This window comes from Cavia porcellus, unplaced genomic scaffold, assembly GCF_034190915.1.
Source record: "Cavia porcellus strain 051 isolate PalLab524CR breed Dunkin Hartley unplaced genomic scaffold, mCavPor4.1 scaffold_24, whole genome shotgun sequence".
NCBI lineage: Eukaryota > Metazoa > Chordata > Mammalia > Rodentia > Caviidae > Cavia > Cavia porcellus.
This window is the reverse complement of record NW_026947507.1, coordinates 35,612,678-35,631,366: the sequence shown is the minus strand read 5'-3', so window position 1 is coordinate 35,631,366 and position 18,689 is coordinate 35,612,678. Positions and strand designations below refer to the sequence as shown.

The 18,689-nt window shown below is 40.3% G+C and overlaps 1 protein-coding gene across 1 annotated transcript in view; it reads right to left on the bottom strand.

Annotated features, from left to right (window-relative positions):
* Positions 1 to 4,756: 4,756 nt before the first annotated feature.
* The window catches only part of Piwil2 (piwi like RNA-mediated gene silencing 2), a 76,805-nt gene continuing 62,872 nt past the window's right edge, over positions 4,757 to 18,689 (bottom strand). The window contains exons 20-22 of the mRNA XM_003479354.2: positions 8,782 to 9,035; positions 8,122 to 8,229; positions 4,757 to 6,733 (exon numbers count right to left, since the gene is read on the bottom strand). Of these exons, the coding sequence (XP_003479402.1) occupies positions 6,577 to 6,733; positions 8,122 to 8,229; positions 8,782 to 9,035 (519 nt within the window). The 3' untranslated portion in view covers positions 4,757 to 6,576. The remainder of the gene's footprint in view (positions 6,734 to 8,121; positions 8,230 to 8,781; positions 9,036 to 18,689) is intronic.

Genomic DNA, 18,689 nt, shown 5'->3' with positions numbered 1-18,689 from the left:
ATAGAGACCCTGTCTCAAAAAGACAAAAAAAAAAAAAAAAAAAAAAAGTAGTGGCAAATGACAAACTCACAACATTGATCTCATGACCACTGTTGGTTGTGATCTACAGAATGAATTTGGTATATAGTACTTATATTGTAAGTATTTCATTTCTGTGTCTAATCTTATTAGATCTTAATCTCATTACAAGATTGTAATCTTGATTACAAGGGTTTTCCAGATGAAGCTGTATCCCCTAAGGTAATAGTTTGCACATAACCAATTCTGAATAAATATGAACAGGCCAGCCCACTAAAAGTCTGATACTGGGCAATATATAAGGGAACTGGGCACAAAAATCTGACATTTCCCTTCTGACCAGAGACCACACCTACCTCTGCCAAATAGAAAGTACAGCATTTTGAAGGAAGCCAGAATTCTACCCCTGCATAACTGCGTGGAGGGTGGGGCTGCGGACTCAAAAGAGCACAGCTTCCTGGGTGGTCTGTGTTGATGGGTTCCTTAGTTTCTGCTTTGATCTTTATATTTTGTATTTTTGATCTTTATATTTTGTATTTCTGTGTAGTCCAGGTTGGCCTTGAACACATTATGTAGACCAGGCTGGTCTCAAATTTGAGATACTTCTGTCTCAGTCTCCCAAAGTACTGGGATTATAGGTATGCACCACTATGCCTGGCTAAATAATAATATTTTAAACTAAAAATCAGCGATGAGTATGGTGGTGCATGGCTGTAATTCCAGCAGTAGGGAAGCTAAGGTAGGAGAGTTTGGGTCCAGCCTGGACAATTTAGGAAGAGCCTATCACAAAATAAAAAATAAAAGGAGGTAGGAGTATAGCTCAGTATGAAGGCTTTGGGTTCAATCCTAGTAGCACATAAAATAAAAAAATAAAAACATTTTCGTCCTCACCTTTAACTTACTATGTTGCCCAGGCTGACCTTGAACTCACAGCAATCCTCTTGCTTCAGCCCCTACCCCACCAAGGGCTGGGATCACAGGTGTGTAAGAAAATTATTATTTCTTTGGTCTTAAAATATCTATTGTGCTTCATGAATAGCTGACTGCTTGGCCTTCCTTTTCCCTTTCTTTTTGGAGACAGGGTCTTGCTATGTAGTTCAGGCTATTTCAGGTTAGCCTTGTACTGTGTAGCAGCCTGGCCTCAAACTGACAGTGATCCTCCTGCCTCAGCCTCCCAAGTGCTGGGATTATTGGCATGTACCACCACACCCAGCCAAATCATTTCTTTTCACTTCTGGTTGTTTTAAGATTCTGTCTGTGGTTTTCTTAAACTTCAGTATAGTACATCTAGTAGCAGAATTGTTTTTCCCCTCCATGAGTTTCTCCAGTTAGATAATTCATATTTGACGTTCATTCTAGGAGATGCTGACTGTCTATGTGCCATACTGTCACCCATTGTAGTTTAATCTACAGGAACTTCTCTTTGACTCGTTACCCATTTTTTTTATCTCTTCTCACTCTCTCCCAGGGGTCCTATTTTTACCTCTCTGTGCTGCACTCCAATTGGCTGCCTTGGTTTCTACACCCATCTGGGTCAATCATGTATTGTTTTTTCAGTTTGAGCTTTCAGCACAGCAATCACAAAAATTCAGATTATATCCACCTGTCTGTGGGCTCTACCTTGGGGATTTATCATTGCCCTTTTATGTATCCACTATCACATCCCTGTTCAAACAACAAGTTTCCATCAGGAATAATCCCAGAATTTGGGAGGACTGCTGCAAGTTCAAGACCACCCTCAGCAGCAAGACACTGCCTCAAACAAGTCAACCACCAAGCTTCCCTGCTGCTAACCCAGGACAGCTGGCAAAAATTTCTATTCCCTGTCCAGGTTCCAGCTAAACCTTTGTAGGTTCCTGAATCCAGGAGACTTAACTCCAGCAATCCTGTACCTCACAGGGTCTGAGACCACATCTCTTGTCCCTACCTAGAATGAAAGGCCTCACTTCCCTTGCACCTGCATTTTGTCCCTAACTCTGAGAGCTCTGTTGGTACCAACTACGTTCTCTATGACTTCTCTTTCTTGTACTTGGATATTACCCTTCCTCTTTCTTCCCCTGCTCCTTCTCTTCTTTCTATTCGGTGTTTCTTCCCCCAAGTTTAGTTACATATTCTACTTTGGTCTTGTGTAACTGCAATCATAGCTACTCAGAAGGCTGAGCCAGGAGGATCACTTGAGCCTAGACTTTCAAGACAATCTGAACAATATATTGAGAACCTGAGCAAACACCCCAAAAACCTATTATGGCCAAAACTTTTCAGAAGGGTCAGCTGTCTACCATGTTGCCAAGACAGTCTCTGTCTCTCTCTGTTTTTTGTTCTGAGGAACACACACAGGACCTCTTGCTTGCCAGGCAGGTGCTGTTCTGAGCAATATACCTAACCCGAGTCTCACTTTAAACTATATATATACTTTTTTTTTTTGGCTAGGACAACAGGAGTATGCCAACATGCCCAGTTTAAAACAACACACTTTTTAAGAGCAGTTTTAGTTCCCCAGCAAAACTGAACAGAATGTACAGAACAGTGGTGGTGAGCTTATGGCATGTATATTGTTTTTCTTTTAAAACAAAAGATGTTAATGTGTGGATTTTTTCTAAACTAAAACCTCAGTAATCAGGTTTAGTTGCAGTATTGGCACTTCATGATAAGTAAGTGCATTTTGGGTTGCAAGTTTGTTTTGTAAGACAGATTCTTGATATGTAGTGCAGGCTGGCCTTGAATGCACTATGTAGTCCAAGCTGGGCTTGAACTCCTGTCATTCCTCCTGACTCTGCCTCCCAAGTGCTGGGATTACAGGTTAGCACCACCAGGCCCCACTGGTGGGTTGCAGTTTGGGCGTTCGACTTGAAAAGGTTCACAATCACTGGTATAGAAGTTTCCCATATTCTCCTGGCCTTCCCTACTACTGACATCCCCACGAGGGTGGTCCGTTTGTGACAACTGATAAAGCTAACTGGACACATTATCATCCACAGTTCGTATGTGGGGTCACTCTCGGTGTTGGACATTCTGTGGGTTTTGATATCATGACACATATCTAATATTGCAGCATGATAGTTGGTAGTTTCACTGCCCTAAAATTCCTCTCTGATCTACCTGTTCAACCCCATCTCCCCAGCCTTTGGTCCTTACAGTCTCCAGTTTCACCTTCTCCAGAATGTCTTTTGCTGGAGTCATGCATTATACAGCTTTTTCAGACTGGCTTCTTTTACTTAGTAATTTGCATGTCGAATTCCTCCATGTCTTTTCATGACTTCATACCTCATTTCTTTGTAGCACTGAATAATCTCTGAGTGGATGCTTGACAGGTTACTTATCCACTCAGCTACTAAAGGACATCTTGTTGCTTCTAAGTTTTGCAATTATGAGTAAAGCTATTATAAACATCTGTGCTCAGGTTTCTGTGTTAAGTTTTCACTTCCTTTGGGTAAATGCCATGGAGTAACTGCTGAATTGTTGGGTACCTTTCTGTGAGGTTCGTGTCCTGGTGCTGAGGACTTCCCACATGCTAAACATATGCTCCCACCACAAGTCACACTTCTGACCACAGATCATGTTTAATTAGCAGCCAAGCTGTATTCCAAAATGGCTGAACCATTTCGTGTTCCCACAAGCAGTATTAGTGCTTTTTGCTCCACACCCTCAACAGCATTTGGCATTCTGGTCTTTTGGCCTCTGCCAAAACTAACTCACTGTTATCATGTATATTTCCCCAAGGACACACAACACTGAGCTGCTTCTCATATGCTCATTTGCTATTGTACACCTTCTTTGTGATGTGTCTGCTCAGGTTTGCTGGACAGTTCTTAGTTAGTTTTCTTATTAAGTTTGTGTTTTTAGGTTTTCCTTATTGTTTGGGCTGCAGACTGAACCCAGGTCTTGTGTGCAGTAAGCACATGCTTAGCACCATCCTCTTACTATGTTTTTAAGGGTTGTGTATTTTGGGTAACAGTACTTTATCTATGTGTTTTCCAAGTTTGTCCTCCAAATCCATCTCTTGATTTTCCTTATTTTTTTGAAAGACAAAGAAAATCCAGACTAGAAAAGGTCCTAAGAAACTCTGATAAGACGGGGCATAGAGCTAGAAACAGAAAATAGAACAGAACTGTAGGCTGTTCTTCAATAATTCCACATCTCAAAGAATTTAATTTCAGGCCCCAAACTTTTAAGATTTTCAATATAAAGAGCTAGACATTTCTAAAATTCCTTCCTTATGCACATCATTTAACAAAATACTGCTCATGTGATAAAGGGCCCTGTAATATACTGTATAGCCAGTAGGTTCTTTCCAGAATGATTTAAGAAGCACTGCATTATGTGAAAATGAATTTTCTAAATAAACAGGGTTACATACAGTGTTTTAAAGGAGTGTGGTGGTGAAGTGAGCAACTGGGGAATTTGAGGACACTGTTTCAAAGGACCACCAGCACAGAGTATGTGTATAGAAGCTTAATAAAGGATGAGGAGGCCACACTTGGAAGCAGGCTCTCTAACTTTCTTGGGCCAACAGAAACAGATGGGGATCGAGACCTAAATCAATACAAATAGTAACACACAAAAAATGAGAGCCTCATTAGTCCAGAAGTGAAACTGCTAGCACTCATGCTATACTTTGCATGCAGAATAATAAATGAATAATTCTAAGTGTGCAGCTATCTGAAGGAAAAAAATTTTCCACACAATACAGAAATGATATTATTTCAAGTACAATGTGCATTTATACAAATCTGTTTTTATTTCCTACTCATGAGCCAATCATTTGGATTACAATGGAAAAACAAAGCCAGAACATCAGGATAAAAAGTGAAGATATTTTGGTATTGTATTCAAGTATTTGTACTCATTATCTAAGAGAAGAATAATGTTAGGAAATCCAACTTCAAAAGAGAAATTCAAAATGCTTCCAAAGAAAATCAGGAAACTGATCTTTTCAGCCAGAAACCAACAGCTCAGGGTGCTTGATTCTGTGGCATTTAAATTTCAGGTTTTAGCCGTGCACTTGACGACCATCAGCGCTCATCCCTTCCCAGCCTCGGGGGCAATGCCACGAACTAAAAGCTCTGCTGGTCTTTTTTTTTTCTTCCTTGGGCAGTGCTAGGAGTTGCCATGCTAGTTCAGTGTTCTTCCATTGAGCTGCAACATCCACCTGGGTCTTTTGAAGAGCTTTACTCACACACTGTTGGGTAAAAGTGGTATATCTGCCCTGTCCTCTCCTTTCTATCATGCTAACATGTAAATAAATAAATAAATGACTACAGTAGTAAGAAAAATACAAATTTTAAGGATAAAATTATGTCTTAAAACCTCGTAAAGCAAGATAATGACAGAATTGAGCTGAAAGAACAGGACGAGTTTAAAACAGTGAGAGAAAACACACAGAAAACCACAGCATCTACCGAACACTGAAACTCACAGGCAGGGTGACAACTTCCAAAACTGTAATTTCTGGACATTAGTAAGTGACCCATTTTCCAAATTGACTTCTCAACATTTTCACTGGGATTCTGAAAAACTTGGACCAAGCGAGCCCACAGCTGGAAGAAGCTCTTGTGCAAGAGAAATGGGTACTCCCCCTTACAAACGGACACACACAGAAATGAAGGCCAGGTACCCAGGAGAAAGAGTCAGTAAAAACTCACACTCCATCCTGAACTTGCTTAGCTGCTGAATTCTTTCCACTGTTCTGTTATTTAAAAAATTGAAATTTACTGAAGATAAGTCATAAACAGCAAAGGAGGATGTGTGTGCATGTGTGTACGTGGTGGGGAGCAAGAAAACATGGTATTTTGTAAAGGAACTGAAAAGTACAGGAAAAACTTCAACTGAGCTTTCTCAGAAGAAAGCCCAGGAGCAGTTGTGAGACACCCAGCTCACATCACAGGAATGGTAAATTTTATTCCCAGGGAAGATTATGGTACAAAGGCCTGACCATGCCATGTTTGGTTTTAGCACATGCCTTTCACACCTGCAGCAACAGTAATACCTCTTAAAAAAGTGCTTCACAGGCTTCTCTTTCACCTTCCCCAGTGCCAAAATAAAGTAACTGCTTAAGAAACATGCAGTGACTTCATTCATTATCACCTCTGGCAGCACAAATGGGAACCACTTCTTAAACACCTCTTATAGGTATAATTGCAGCTTCTGCAGGTTTCTACAGCTTATGTTGGCCTTGGAGGCTTTTGTTTTCTCTTTGCTTTTTGGTGCTGGGGATTGAATTCAGGACACCGCAGATGCTGGGTACAATCCACCACTGAGCTACGCTCCCTGCTCTTGTAGGGCTTCCAGTGTTTCACAGATGTCACCACACTATCTCACACTAGTAGCACTACTGCTATTTGCTCTACAAAGGCATCAAGGAAATTTCCAGGGGGTACTTAAAAGCCTGCTTAATGGTGATATCAGGCTTAAAAGAAAAAAGTAATTTTACTCTAAGGCTAGGAGAAAGGGAAAACACCAACACAAAACCTCCGCTTCCATGTCTGCTGGTTCCTTAAGAGTCACAGCTAAGGTGAGAAGTCCAATTTCTCTTTGGAAGCCTAGGTCGAGGCCACACAATCACAGGAAGAACAGGTTCTCACACAGCTGCATGGCCGGCTCATGATGTAGGACCTGTCCTGACAGGAATGCAAGCTTGTGGGCATACTTGCAAGGGGCTGGGACTCGGATGGTACCAGGCCAGTTCCAGTACAGGTGGCACAGTTTGAAGGTCAACCTGTGGGCCAAAAACAAATGTGATGATTTTTCCCCTACACCTCCAAGTCAAGGTGTGACTATGCACCGTAGGGAAATGACACACAGCACACTCACTAGCACCCTGGGGAACCCAAGAATTCAAGATGAATCTTCTGGGAACTATTATTTTTACATAGAATTCTATTCCCCCTATTAGTAAGTTAGAACACATGGGTAAATCCTCTCATTTTAGACACTGTTCTGCTAGTCTACTAACATAAGAAAAAAAATATGAAGAAAAATCCTTTTTAGTCTACAAGAAAGGCTGCCGAAGCTAGGCATGGTGGCACATACCTGTAATCCCAGTATTCTGGGAGGCAGAGGCAGGAGGATAAGTTCAAGTCTGGATAATTTTAGTGATTTAGCAAGACCCTGTCTCAAAATAAAAAATAAAAAAGGGCTAGGGATGTAGCTCAGTATCAAGGCTCTGGGCTTACTCTTCAGTACTGCCAAAAGGAAAAAAAAAGGCTGCACAATGTTAAGTACTTCACTAGAATGTTCATATAACCTGAACTCAAGAAAACTCCAGTCTGGCTCAATGTTATAATCACCTACAGCTGTTTTTAAAATTTATTTATTTATTTGACAGAGGCCTGCCATGTAGGTCAGGCTGGCCTTGAACTCATTATATAGCCCAGGCTGGCCTCAAATTTGTGGTGATCTTCCTCAGCCTCCCTAGTAGTGGAATTACAGGCTAGCTGGCTTTTCTTTTCTTTTTATTCTTTCCTTTCTTGTTTTGTTTTGTTGTTTTGTGACAGAGTCTCACTGTGGAGCAAATTTCAAAAATATGAATGCCACTCAGCCTAGTGACTCAAGAGGCTGAGGTAGGTAGATTGCTTTAGCCAGGAGTTCAAGATCAGCCTGGGCAACATATCAAGACCCTGTCTCTTACACGCATACAAATATACATATATTTAAATGCTTAAAATGATAGGTAGTAAGACTAATAGCAGTATTTTCCCCCCTTTTCTGGTCCTGCTATATAGTCTAGGCCAGCCTTGCACTTACTATGTAGTCCAGGTTGGGCTCAGACTCTACCTCAGTCTCTGAGTGTGATGATTACAGCTGTGTGCCACATGCCCGACTGTTTTATTTTGAGATAAAATCTTTCAATGTAGTCCAGGAAAGGCTAGAATTATTATCTTTCTGCCTAGCTTTTTCAGTGCTAGGATTATAGGAGTCACCGTGTGTTTTCCAGCTCTTCAAGCAATTTTCATGGAAAACCACGATTATCTGTTACTTTTCAAAAAGATACTCTTATGGTAAAAAACATAAGGAAGTACAGAGGTAAATGTATCTGGGATAGGTAGTGACCCCACCTTAGATCAGAATTAAGAGTGAGAAAGAGCAAACTGCTGACTGACTCACCTTTGCATATGCTCAAGGCTCAGGTTTGCAGTGTTGAACACACAAATGTAATGTGTAGGGATGCCACAGCCCTGCCGCACATGATGGGCAAGAAGGTAGAAATCCACCCTAGAAATAAGGACCAATTACTAGTATGGTTGAATTTAGCAAGAAAGAGCCATAAAGTATCTTGGAAATCTTTTCAGATTCTTCATCTAGGGCTCAGAGAGGCAAATGACTGGATCAAGGAAACACAGGGACCAAACCAGGATTAGCACTTAGAAATCCAAACTTGATAGGCTTAGGTTTGTTTGTTTGTTTGTTTGAGACAGAGTCTCACTCACTATGGAGTCCAGGCTGGCCTCAAACTCACAGTAATCTTTCTATGTCAGTCTCCCAAGAGCTGGGATTACAAATGTACACACAATACCTAGCTCACTAAGTTACTGAAACTACCTTATCTGTGTGGAAGGTTACGTATACACTACTTTAGGAAGAGGATGTTATGTTCAATATTTTATTCTTAATAGGTAAAAGCTTTGTTGATCTTTTTTAAATAAAATTTTAAGACTTCAATAGTAGAATCTAAGGACTTCTCCAACAAATTTCCCTATTCCAATACAAGAAACAGGTACATCTCCAACCCATTCTTCTTTAATACCATCTTTCTTGCCCACTTACCACTCACAACTTGTTATTGTATGATCTACTACAGTTCCAGGCAAGGGAGTCACAAAGTGCTCAGCGGCAGCCAGGTACAGATTGGTGCTGATTTTCTTCTGAACTACAAACACCACCATCTTGGGTTGGTAATTCTCAAAAGATTCAAAACACTTCTGTAGCTGAGGAACTTCATAGTTGGCAACTGTCTTCAGTTGGCCATCAGACACTCCATCACGGTACACCACTATCTTTTCTGGTAGACAGTGGTTCACCTGAAACAACACTCTGGATGAAGGAACTCACAAGGCTTTCGGTGAGGGCTAATAGTGAGAAGCTCATCCAAATCATGTAACCTGGAGACCTGGTGGCAGATCCCTGTGACAGCTGGCCCAAAGCCACCATGTCTGATAGGGAAAGAAAAAAACCTAAACATTTCTAGGTTCTCTCAAGGTAGTGAAACAGGTCTGGTACAAAGGGTGTTACAAACATAAAAACAAAATAGGCAAGTATGAGTCACATCATACAGCTTATCCTCAAACAGTGAACAAAGTTAAAGGGACTAGCAGGAAAATTATGGGCTTAATCAGCTGTCCTGATAAGATTAAATACCAATAACACTCTAGACAAAGGACACAGTGAAGTATTAGAGAAACTCTAAGGTATGAACACACAGGACACAGATCCAGCATCTTCAGATGGATATACCAGCAACATCAAAGTTACTGACAAGTGTAAGGGTTCTTTACTAAGTATCATCCCACAAATAGGCATAATGTGAATTATTGTTATAACTAAGTAATAAACCGAATGTTGCTTAAATCAGTTGGAAGACTAATTGTTTCACAGCTGAGGAATATAATTATGTTCTAGGAGTGTTCAACTTAAACAATTCTCAGCATTAAGTTTGGGTATACTTTTTTTTTTTTTTTTTTTTTTGAGAATAGACTCAATCTTTAATTCAGGCCAGCCTTGAACTGACTACATAGCCAAGCCTGGCCTTGAACTCATGGCAATTCTTTTGCCTCAGCCTTCCGAATGCTCGGATCACAGATGTAAGATACTCCACTTATTAAGTTTGATTCTACTTTAAATTAGAGATCCCTTTAAAATGCTTTGGTTTAGTTTAATTTGACTTTTTCACAAAATGGTACTGGGGACTAAACCCAGAGCATTCACAAAAAGCCAAAACTTTTTCTTTTGAACAGGACTTTGCTAAATCACTAAACTGCCCAGACAGAGTTTAAACTTGCAATCATACTGCCTTGGACTCCCAGGGTGCTGGGACTATAGGTCTGCATCACCAGGTCTGGCTTTAGTTTGTTTTTGCAGTACTGGGGGGATTGAACCCAGGACCTTTGGATTGAACTGCATCCTCAACTCTTTCTTTATTTTTGAGAAACAGTCTTTCTAAGTCACTAGCTTGCTCTGACTGGGTTTGAACTCACAATCTTCCTGCCTCAGGCTTAGAGTGTGCTGGGATTATGGCCATGCACTGCCACACCACACTTTAGTCAAGTGTGTTCACCTCTAGTTTTTGTTCATAATTCCTTTCAAAAATTAAATTATGAATTAAATTTAACTATTAATACATAAAGTTATGGCTTTTATCTAGTTGTCCCCCGAAAGCCTCATGTGTTTATAGGTGGGGATTTTGAGAAGTGACTGGATCATGGATATGACGCTGGATTAGTCCTATGATTGGTTTATACTTGGGAGGAGAAACCTGGTGTGAAGAGGTGGGTCGCTGTGGAGCATGACCTCTCTTGATGCCTGCCGCTTCCTGCCTGACTTGTCATGAGCCCTTTCTATCTCTCTCTCTCTCTCTCTCTCCCCCCTGAGACAGGGTCTCACTAGTAGTTCAGTCTGGCCTTGAGTTTACTATTGTAGCCTAGCCTGGCCTCAAATTTCCAGAGATCCTCCTGAATTCTGCGATTGCAGGCATGTGCCACCATGTTCAATCATAAACTCTTTCTCTTCTGCCATGCCCCTCTGCCACGCTTCCCTCTGCCTTGAAGCCAGCCCATTATGGACTAAAACCTTTACAAACTGTGAGTCTAAATAAACTCCCTTAACTTGTAGGTATGAGGTATTTTTGTCTCAGTACCAAAAAAGTACCTAAGATACATATGTATACTACTCTAGATGAAAATTTGTTAAAATTAATCTCCTAGAACACTGATAGTAAAACTTTCAGAACTTTTAATTACAGCAAACAGCTCACTGCAGGACATGTGCCATAGGTTCGCCATCATTGACCTAGGATCTTTTTTTTTTTTCCTTCTTCTTTTTCTTCTTTTTTCCTTTTTTTGGCACCAGGGATAGAACTTAGTGCCTTAGAATTAAGCAACATTCCCAGCCACTTTTTTTTCCCAAGCCACTTTTTAAACTCTTATTTTGAGGGAGTGTCTTGCTAAATTGCCCTGGCTTGGAGTTAAACTTTCAATTGTCCTGCCTCATGCTATCAGAATGCTGAGACTGCAGGCAATGCACCACCATACCCAGCTAGAATCTATTTGAAGTTTAAATTCAGAAGTTCAAAAAAATACAAAATGTTATGTATTGTAAACATATACTAGTAAAAGAAATAAAAAGATATTCTTAAAAAATTGAAAAGAAGCTAAAAAAAAGGAAAAGACAAAAACAAGAAAAAAGTTTAGAAGTTCAAATATTTTATAAATGTTCCCTTTTCTGAGAAACCTCAAGTACACCAACATTTTCAAACATGTAATTCATCCTCCCAGTCACTGAATTAACAGCTCTAGTTTGTAGTGCTTTTATTTTTCCTGCTTGGCATCTCCCCCACTTGTTTTGGTGACAAAACTTCAGCTCCCTCCTGCCTCCAACAATCTTATACCCAAAGTGGGACTCTAGGTTTGTCGACCTCAGCACTGCCAACAGCAGACACCAGATAATGTCATTGTGGGGGACTTCCCTGTGCTCTGCAGCATCTGAGGTGTCTACCTACCAGAGGGCAATAGTAATTTCCCCTTGTTAGGACCCAGTGTTTCCAGGTACTGCTCCTGGGAGGGGAAAGATGGCCCCAGTTGAAGTCACCACACTAACCACAGGTCACACAGATGACTCAAGCCACACTCCAGAAATTCCCTCCCTTGCATTATGAGCAGAAAATGAAAAATATGGCTCCTCAGGGGCAGCGCCTCATCACCCCTTTCTTTGGGGATGCCACCAAGATGCCTCGTGCACATCCATTTCCCAGTTAGGGGCTCAGTATTTCCCACCTTGCCAATTCTCCAGATAAGCTGTGTTAAGAGGAGGCAAACCCAGGAGTTTAGAACTGTATTTGATCAATAATCAAACAGGATTTGGGATCAAGACCTGGACCTGAGTCTGAATTTACTGCTCCCTAGTGATGTCTGTGAAGACTCAGATTCCTCGCAAAATGAAGAAAAATGATCACCTCACCTTCTTCTCAGAGTTAAAAGGAATAAAGTAAAATTACTTATATGATAAAAATACATGTTTGTTGTGGTACTGAGAATCAAACCCAGGGCTTCATACATTTTAGACAAATCCCCTACCAGTGAGCTACAATACAGATTTTCCATGATTTATACATTTAATATATAACTATATATAAGAGCTGGATATAAAGGTTAAGAGGTGAAGAAAATAGAGTTCTTCTGAAGCACAGCAAAGGTACATGATGAAATCAGTGAAGTGAAAAACAGAAATTAAATTCGTCTTCAGTGTCACTGCTACCACTGCTACCATGGGCAGGAGCCGGCTGACCAGCCCCAAGTGTAAGGTGCCACACTTGTCCTGTGCCGCTTCAGCAGGACTGAAAAACTTTGTGCCAGTTACCATGGAGCTGAGAAACCTAAACATAATTGGCGGTGTCAAATTTTCGAGGTCATCTAGTCCATTCTCATTTCGTAGGAATATGGCCTAGGGAGAGGTCGGGATAGAGGACCAATCACAAGGCTGAAATGTCACACTGTGTATGAGTGTTATAAAACCACTTCAGCACTCCACAGATGTATGAAACAATAAGGAAGAGCCCTGGAGAGTGGGGCTGTACTCATTCATCTTGATATTCCAGCTCTGGGCACAGTGACAAGGGTCAAGCAGGCAATACACAGTTACTGGATGTCTGCAATACTCTTTCATGTGCAGCTCCATTCTTCCACAGAACAAATGTGTAATGTTCAATAGAGCCAAGACACTATATTTGTCTTAGAAAATTACAAAATTAATTTGATGCCATCCAACTCCTAATGAACTCAAATAAGAACTGAGAAACACATGAAGCAAATGTTCTCAAAATGCTATGAATAATAAGAAACATGTAAGCAGAATGCTCGGAATCAGAACAGTCTAAGAGGTTTGACCCTGAGGGAAGAGTGTGTTAGGACACTGGAAATGAAGGAAAGCATGCTCGGGTAGCAGAGAGGGAAGAGAGAGCCAGGAGAGCAGCAGTGAGGCTGAGGCTGTGGCTACTGATGTATGGGGTCAGTGACACCTAACACCTATGAGATCAGCTGTACTTTTTTTTTGGAGACAAGGTCTCACTGGCCTTGAATTCATGGCAATTTTCTTGCCTCAGCCTCCTGAGCAGGTTTTACTTGCACTTTTAATTGAAGGATCACTCTGGTAGTGAAAGACAAAATAGGTTAAAAAAGAATAAGAAAGGATATTGGAAGGTCACTTCCAGTTTAGGACATAAAGACATAGAAAGCATTTCCATGGTAAGAACAGAAATGTAAAAACAACATAAAGATCACACTTATGCATGGGACTGCCAGAGACCAGCAGGTGAAGACCCGTCCTTCAGAGAAAGGAACCTTGGCAGGTGAGCAGTGAACTTGATGCTGCCAGCCCAAGCGCCAGTGGTGAATGTGCACAGCTGGGAGGAAGCCTGAGCTCCAAGAGATTTCACCAGGTCCAGAAGACGCTAGACAAGCTATGGGCAGAGGTGGCTACAACAGGCAGACTGGAGTCTGGAAGATCCCCATGCAGACCCAGGGCTCAGGGGACCACTCCACCCCAACCACCTCTCAATTCTGTGAGAAAGGGGAAGCGAAGCTGGAGTTGCAAAACAAGGAGAACCCAGTCATCTTTCACATTCCACAGGTGTTGGACACTTCCTGCTATTGTCAAAGGCTAACTTAAAAATGATGTAGCCCCTTGGGAGCACGAGTCTCAGTCACAGCCCAAGCTGCTCAACAGCAGTCAAAGATAAAGTCAAATAATGGACCAACTCAGTATTTGGTGTGTCATCATTTAGCTGTCAAAACTCTTTTCATACATGAGTGGAAGCAAATACTGGCCTCAGGCCTCATCTGAGTTGGGTACGGCCTAACAGATGTGCATGTACAGGCTACTTCTTGCTTCCCTTCCCCAAAGTAACCCTGACCTGGCCTTGAACTCATTTTGTAGCCCAGACTGGCCTGGAACTCACAACAAATGTCCTGCCTCAGCCTCCTGAGTGCTGAGATTACAGCCATACGCCACATCTGGCTGTGATGAGGAATCCTGACAGAGTCAAAGTAACTTTCTTAGTCAGATGGTGTTGTAGGCCTATAACCCCAACTGGGAGGCTGAGGCAGGAGGATCACAAATTTATGCCCAAACTCAGTCATTTGGCAATTTAGCAAGACCCTGTCTCAAAATAAAAAGTTAATATAAAATATATTCATTTATAAAAATTCATTTATATAAATTCATGAATTATAAATTTATAAATTATATAATTTATATTTATAGTTATTTATAAGATAGCTATATTAATCTGTTCATCAAAAAGAACAGTTGTGTTCTTACTGTTTGATCATTTTTTCTTGCCTAAATCTTGTAATCTGAACAAATACTTTCAAGATAACAATATGCAATATATCAACTAGTGTTAATTTCCTATTTCTTTTTTAAAACTCTATATTATTTTTATCCTTTTTTGTTTTTAAAATTTAAAGAATTGAAAAAATTATTTACAGTATGTTAATGTTAATTACATGATATTATATCATAAATATATAAATTACTATTCATGTATATATAATTACTATTCATGAATTATATAAATAAATTTATAAAAAATATTAAAAGGACCTTGGATTCAATCCTTAGTACTGCAACAAATAAAATTTCCTAACACTATTAATAATTCTCTTGCCTTTTTCACTTTCATTGTTTCACAAAAAAAAACAACATGATTTGTTATTGTTTTGTTCTTCTGAGACAGTTTCACTATGTAGCTCGGGCTGTCTTTTACCTAGTGCAGGCTAGCCTCAAATTAGAGGCAATCCTCCTGCCTCAGGATCCGAGTGCTGAGATTATAGGCATGCCCCATCACCCTCGGCCGACTACAACAGGATTTTACAGGGAGCAAATGACCTATGCCAGTGGTGGCAAACCAACAGCATGTGTGCCACAGCAGGCTGTTTGTATCACTGAAAGCTCTAAAAGGTTCACCATCTGTTATGAATTAAAAACTGGTAGTCAACACCAGCTGAATTAAATCGCATGGTGCTAAGCGTAGCTGGTCCACCTGAAGAAAGTTGCCTGCATAAATAAGTCTTGCAGAAGAAGAGCAGGGCATTGTGGGTTTCTCCAAGTGTTGTTGTTGGGTTCAAAGCTAACCTGAACTACACAGAACTGTCAGAAAAGAAATGAAAAGAAAAGATTACATGCCTAAAATTGCCTAGAAGACTTCAGTGGGCCAGGAATTCTAAAAAAACCCTGTAACTCAGGACAGTTGGAAAAGTGGGACAAAATATAAAAACACTTAGGAACATGCCTTTGACACGGTCAGCTTCAAGGAAGAAAGATGGAGGCTCAGGGAAATCAGCTGGCATTTGAAGCCCTTTTTCTTGCCAGTGTTTGCTGGTTCCACTGAGGTAGCTAAAACTTTATGAGGTTGAGGGGTACTTTTTATTGTGAACACCTTTATCAAGATATAAATTCACATACAATAAACCTCACCCTTTTAAAAAGTACACAGTTCAGCCAGGTGTGGCGGTGCACACCTGTAATTCTAGCACTTAGGAGGCAGAGGCAGGAGAATTGCTCTGAGTTTGAGGCCAGCCCAGGCAACACAGCAAGTTTAAGGTCAGCTGGAACTACCTAGTGAGACCCTTTCTTTAACAAAAAGTATACAGTTCAAAGTTTTAATGTTTTGTGTCTTAGGTTCTCACTATATAGTCAAGGATGGCTTCAAACTCATATACAGCTCAGGCTGGCCTCAAACTAGGGATCCTTTCACCTAGCCTTTAAAGCACTAGGATCAAAGATGTTAACATTTTCAGAATTTTGGAGCCATTATTACTATCTAATTCTAGAACATGTTCACATCCCCAAAAGGAAATGTAATGCCTATCACCAGTCACTCCTCACTGCCTCCTCCCCCAACTGCTGTAATACATTTCCTGTTTCTGTGAGGGGCCTACACTGGACAAATGCAATTACGTATGTGATCATTCCTGTCTAAATAATTTCACATAACATGTCATCTCAGTCCTCCATTTTAAAGTAGTATCACTTCTTCGTTTCTTTTTATTGCAGAATGCCACTCTATTGCAAGGCAATAGTACATTTACTTTGTACATTCATCACTTCATGGATATTTGAGTTGTTTCCATGTTTGGCCATTAGAACCAAAGCACCTACTAAAATCTGTGTACAAGTTTTTGTATGGACATGTTGTTTGGTTTTGGTTTTTTTTTTTTTTTTTTTGAGAGTCTCACTGTACGGCTCAGACATCCAACTCATGATCCTCCTGTCTCAGCCTCCCCAGGGCTAGAATTATAGACTGGGACTTCATGTCTGCCTTTATGTTTAAGTTTCTTTCTTTGAGACAGGGTCTACCTATGTGGTCCAGGCTGGCCTTGAACTCACTGTGTAGCCCAGGGTAGTTTTCAACTCAAGGTGATCTCCTGCCTCAGCTTCCCAAGGGCTGAGATTTACAGGCCTATGCTGCCAAATCCATCCTTAACTTTCTAAAGAACTGTCAAACCATTTTTCAAAGTAGGTGGTGTGTTTTACAGCAATATATGAATAAATCCAATTTTCCCAAATCTCTAATAACAACTTTTGTTATCTCTTTTAAAAAGTTATCCTAGTGTAAACAAGTCATTTGTATGCAATTTGTATGAAAACGTATGCAATTTGAGATCATATTAAGCAAATCACATAAGTTTAAATACTGCATTGTTTCTCTTATATGAAAATCCCAAAGTATAAATAAATTAAAGAGCAAAATAAAGGTAGATGATATGATCCAGGAAGATAGATCTTTTGCAAATGGGACGGAGGGAAAGGAAGAGCGGGAGATGAAAAAAGAATTAAGATGTGCTATGTCCATGGACCAACACCCCAGGATGAAAGTAATCATGTGCAGCAAGCACGTACTAATAAGAATAAAAATTTAAAAAATAAAGTTATCCTTGTTTGTATGAATGGGTCTGTGAGTTTGAGTCTATGTGTTTTTAAAAGGATATTTTTGGACAAGTTTTTTAATTTGTCAAAAAGAATTGAGGTGGATAGAGAGAAGGGAAAAACTAAGCTTGCTAATAATTAACAAATGAAAAAACAGAATTGAGGCAATAGTACAGATTTCCTATTCACTTTCTGTTCTCCCATCCAATCCACACATACAGTTTTCCCTATTGTCATCCTATTGCACTAGGGTGGTACATTTATTACAACTGATGGACAAATATTGGTATGTTCATTCTAAGTCCACAGCTAACATCAGGGTTTGCTCTTTGTGCTGTACAGTTCTGGTAAGTGAATGATGTCATGTGTCTACCATTACAATATCATACCAAACAGCTCCACAGTCCTCTAATTCTGGTGCGCTTCACCTCTACCTTTATCCCTCCTCCCCAACCCCTTACATCCTACTGCCTCCACAGTTGTGCCTTCCCAGAATGTCTAATGAATCATGTAGCTTCTTTTTTGTTTTCCTTTTGAGATAGAGACAAGGTGGTTCAAACTGGCTTTAAATTCATCACGTAGCTCAGGCTGGCCTCAAACTTGTGGCAATCCTCTTGCCTTAACCTCCTGAGTGCTGGGATTACAGACTTGTACCACCATGCCCTGCAATCCTCTGACAGTGTGTCAGTACTGTGCTGGATATCCTGTCTGTTGCCTGCCATGTAAACCTTAAAATCAGTTTGCTGATATCCACAAAATAACTTACTGGGATCTGAACTGGCACTACACTGAACCTATTGATCAAAGTTGGAAAGAACTCATGTCTTCATGATACCGAGTGTTCCTATTAATAAAAATGGACTTTCTTTCTTTCTCTCACTCCTCCTCTCCCTCCTTCTCCCTCTCCCTCTCTCTCCCTCCCTCTCCCTTCCTCTCCCTCTCTCCCTCTCTCTCTCTGAACAGGATCTTGTCACATAGTTCACACCAGCCTTGAACTCACTATGTAGCCCAAGCTGGCCTGGAACTTGGGTTGATCCTCCTCATTCAGCTTCCCCATTACAGACACAGCTCCCTCCATTTATTTATTATTTGACTTTCTTCATCAGAGTTGAATATTTTCCACATGTCGAACTTAATCTGTTAGATTTAGATCTAAGTAATTCCAATCTTTGGTGTGCTAATGTAAATGATATAGATTATATTTTTCATTTCAAATTCATGCTGACTTAAAAAAATCTTGTATCCTGAAACCTTGTAGTTTTTACTTTGTAGTTCCAGCTGTTTAATTACTTAGGATTTTCTACATAAATTAGTCCACTCTCTGAATTTCACAGACTGGGTAATTTTAATGCCATTTGTAGTATCCCCTGCTTTTACATTGAATCCAGTCATTCTTAAATTATTCTTCTTTATCTCATCTAGCAGCTACTGGATTGATTTCTCATTGATCCTTGCTATTTTTGAGAAATTTTTCTTTTCCTGATCACTAACTGCAAGCCTGTCTTCAATATCTGAGATCCTGTCCTCACATTAGC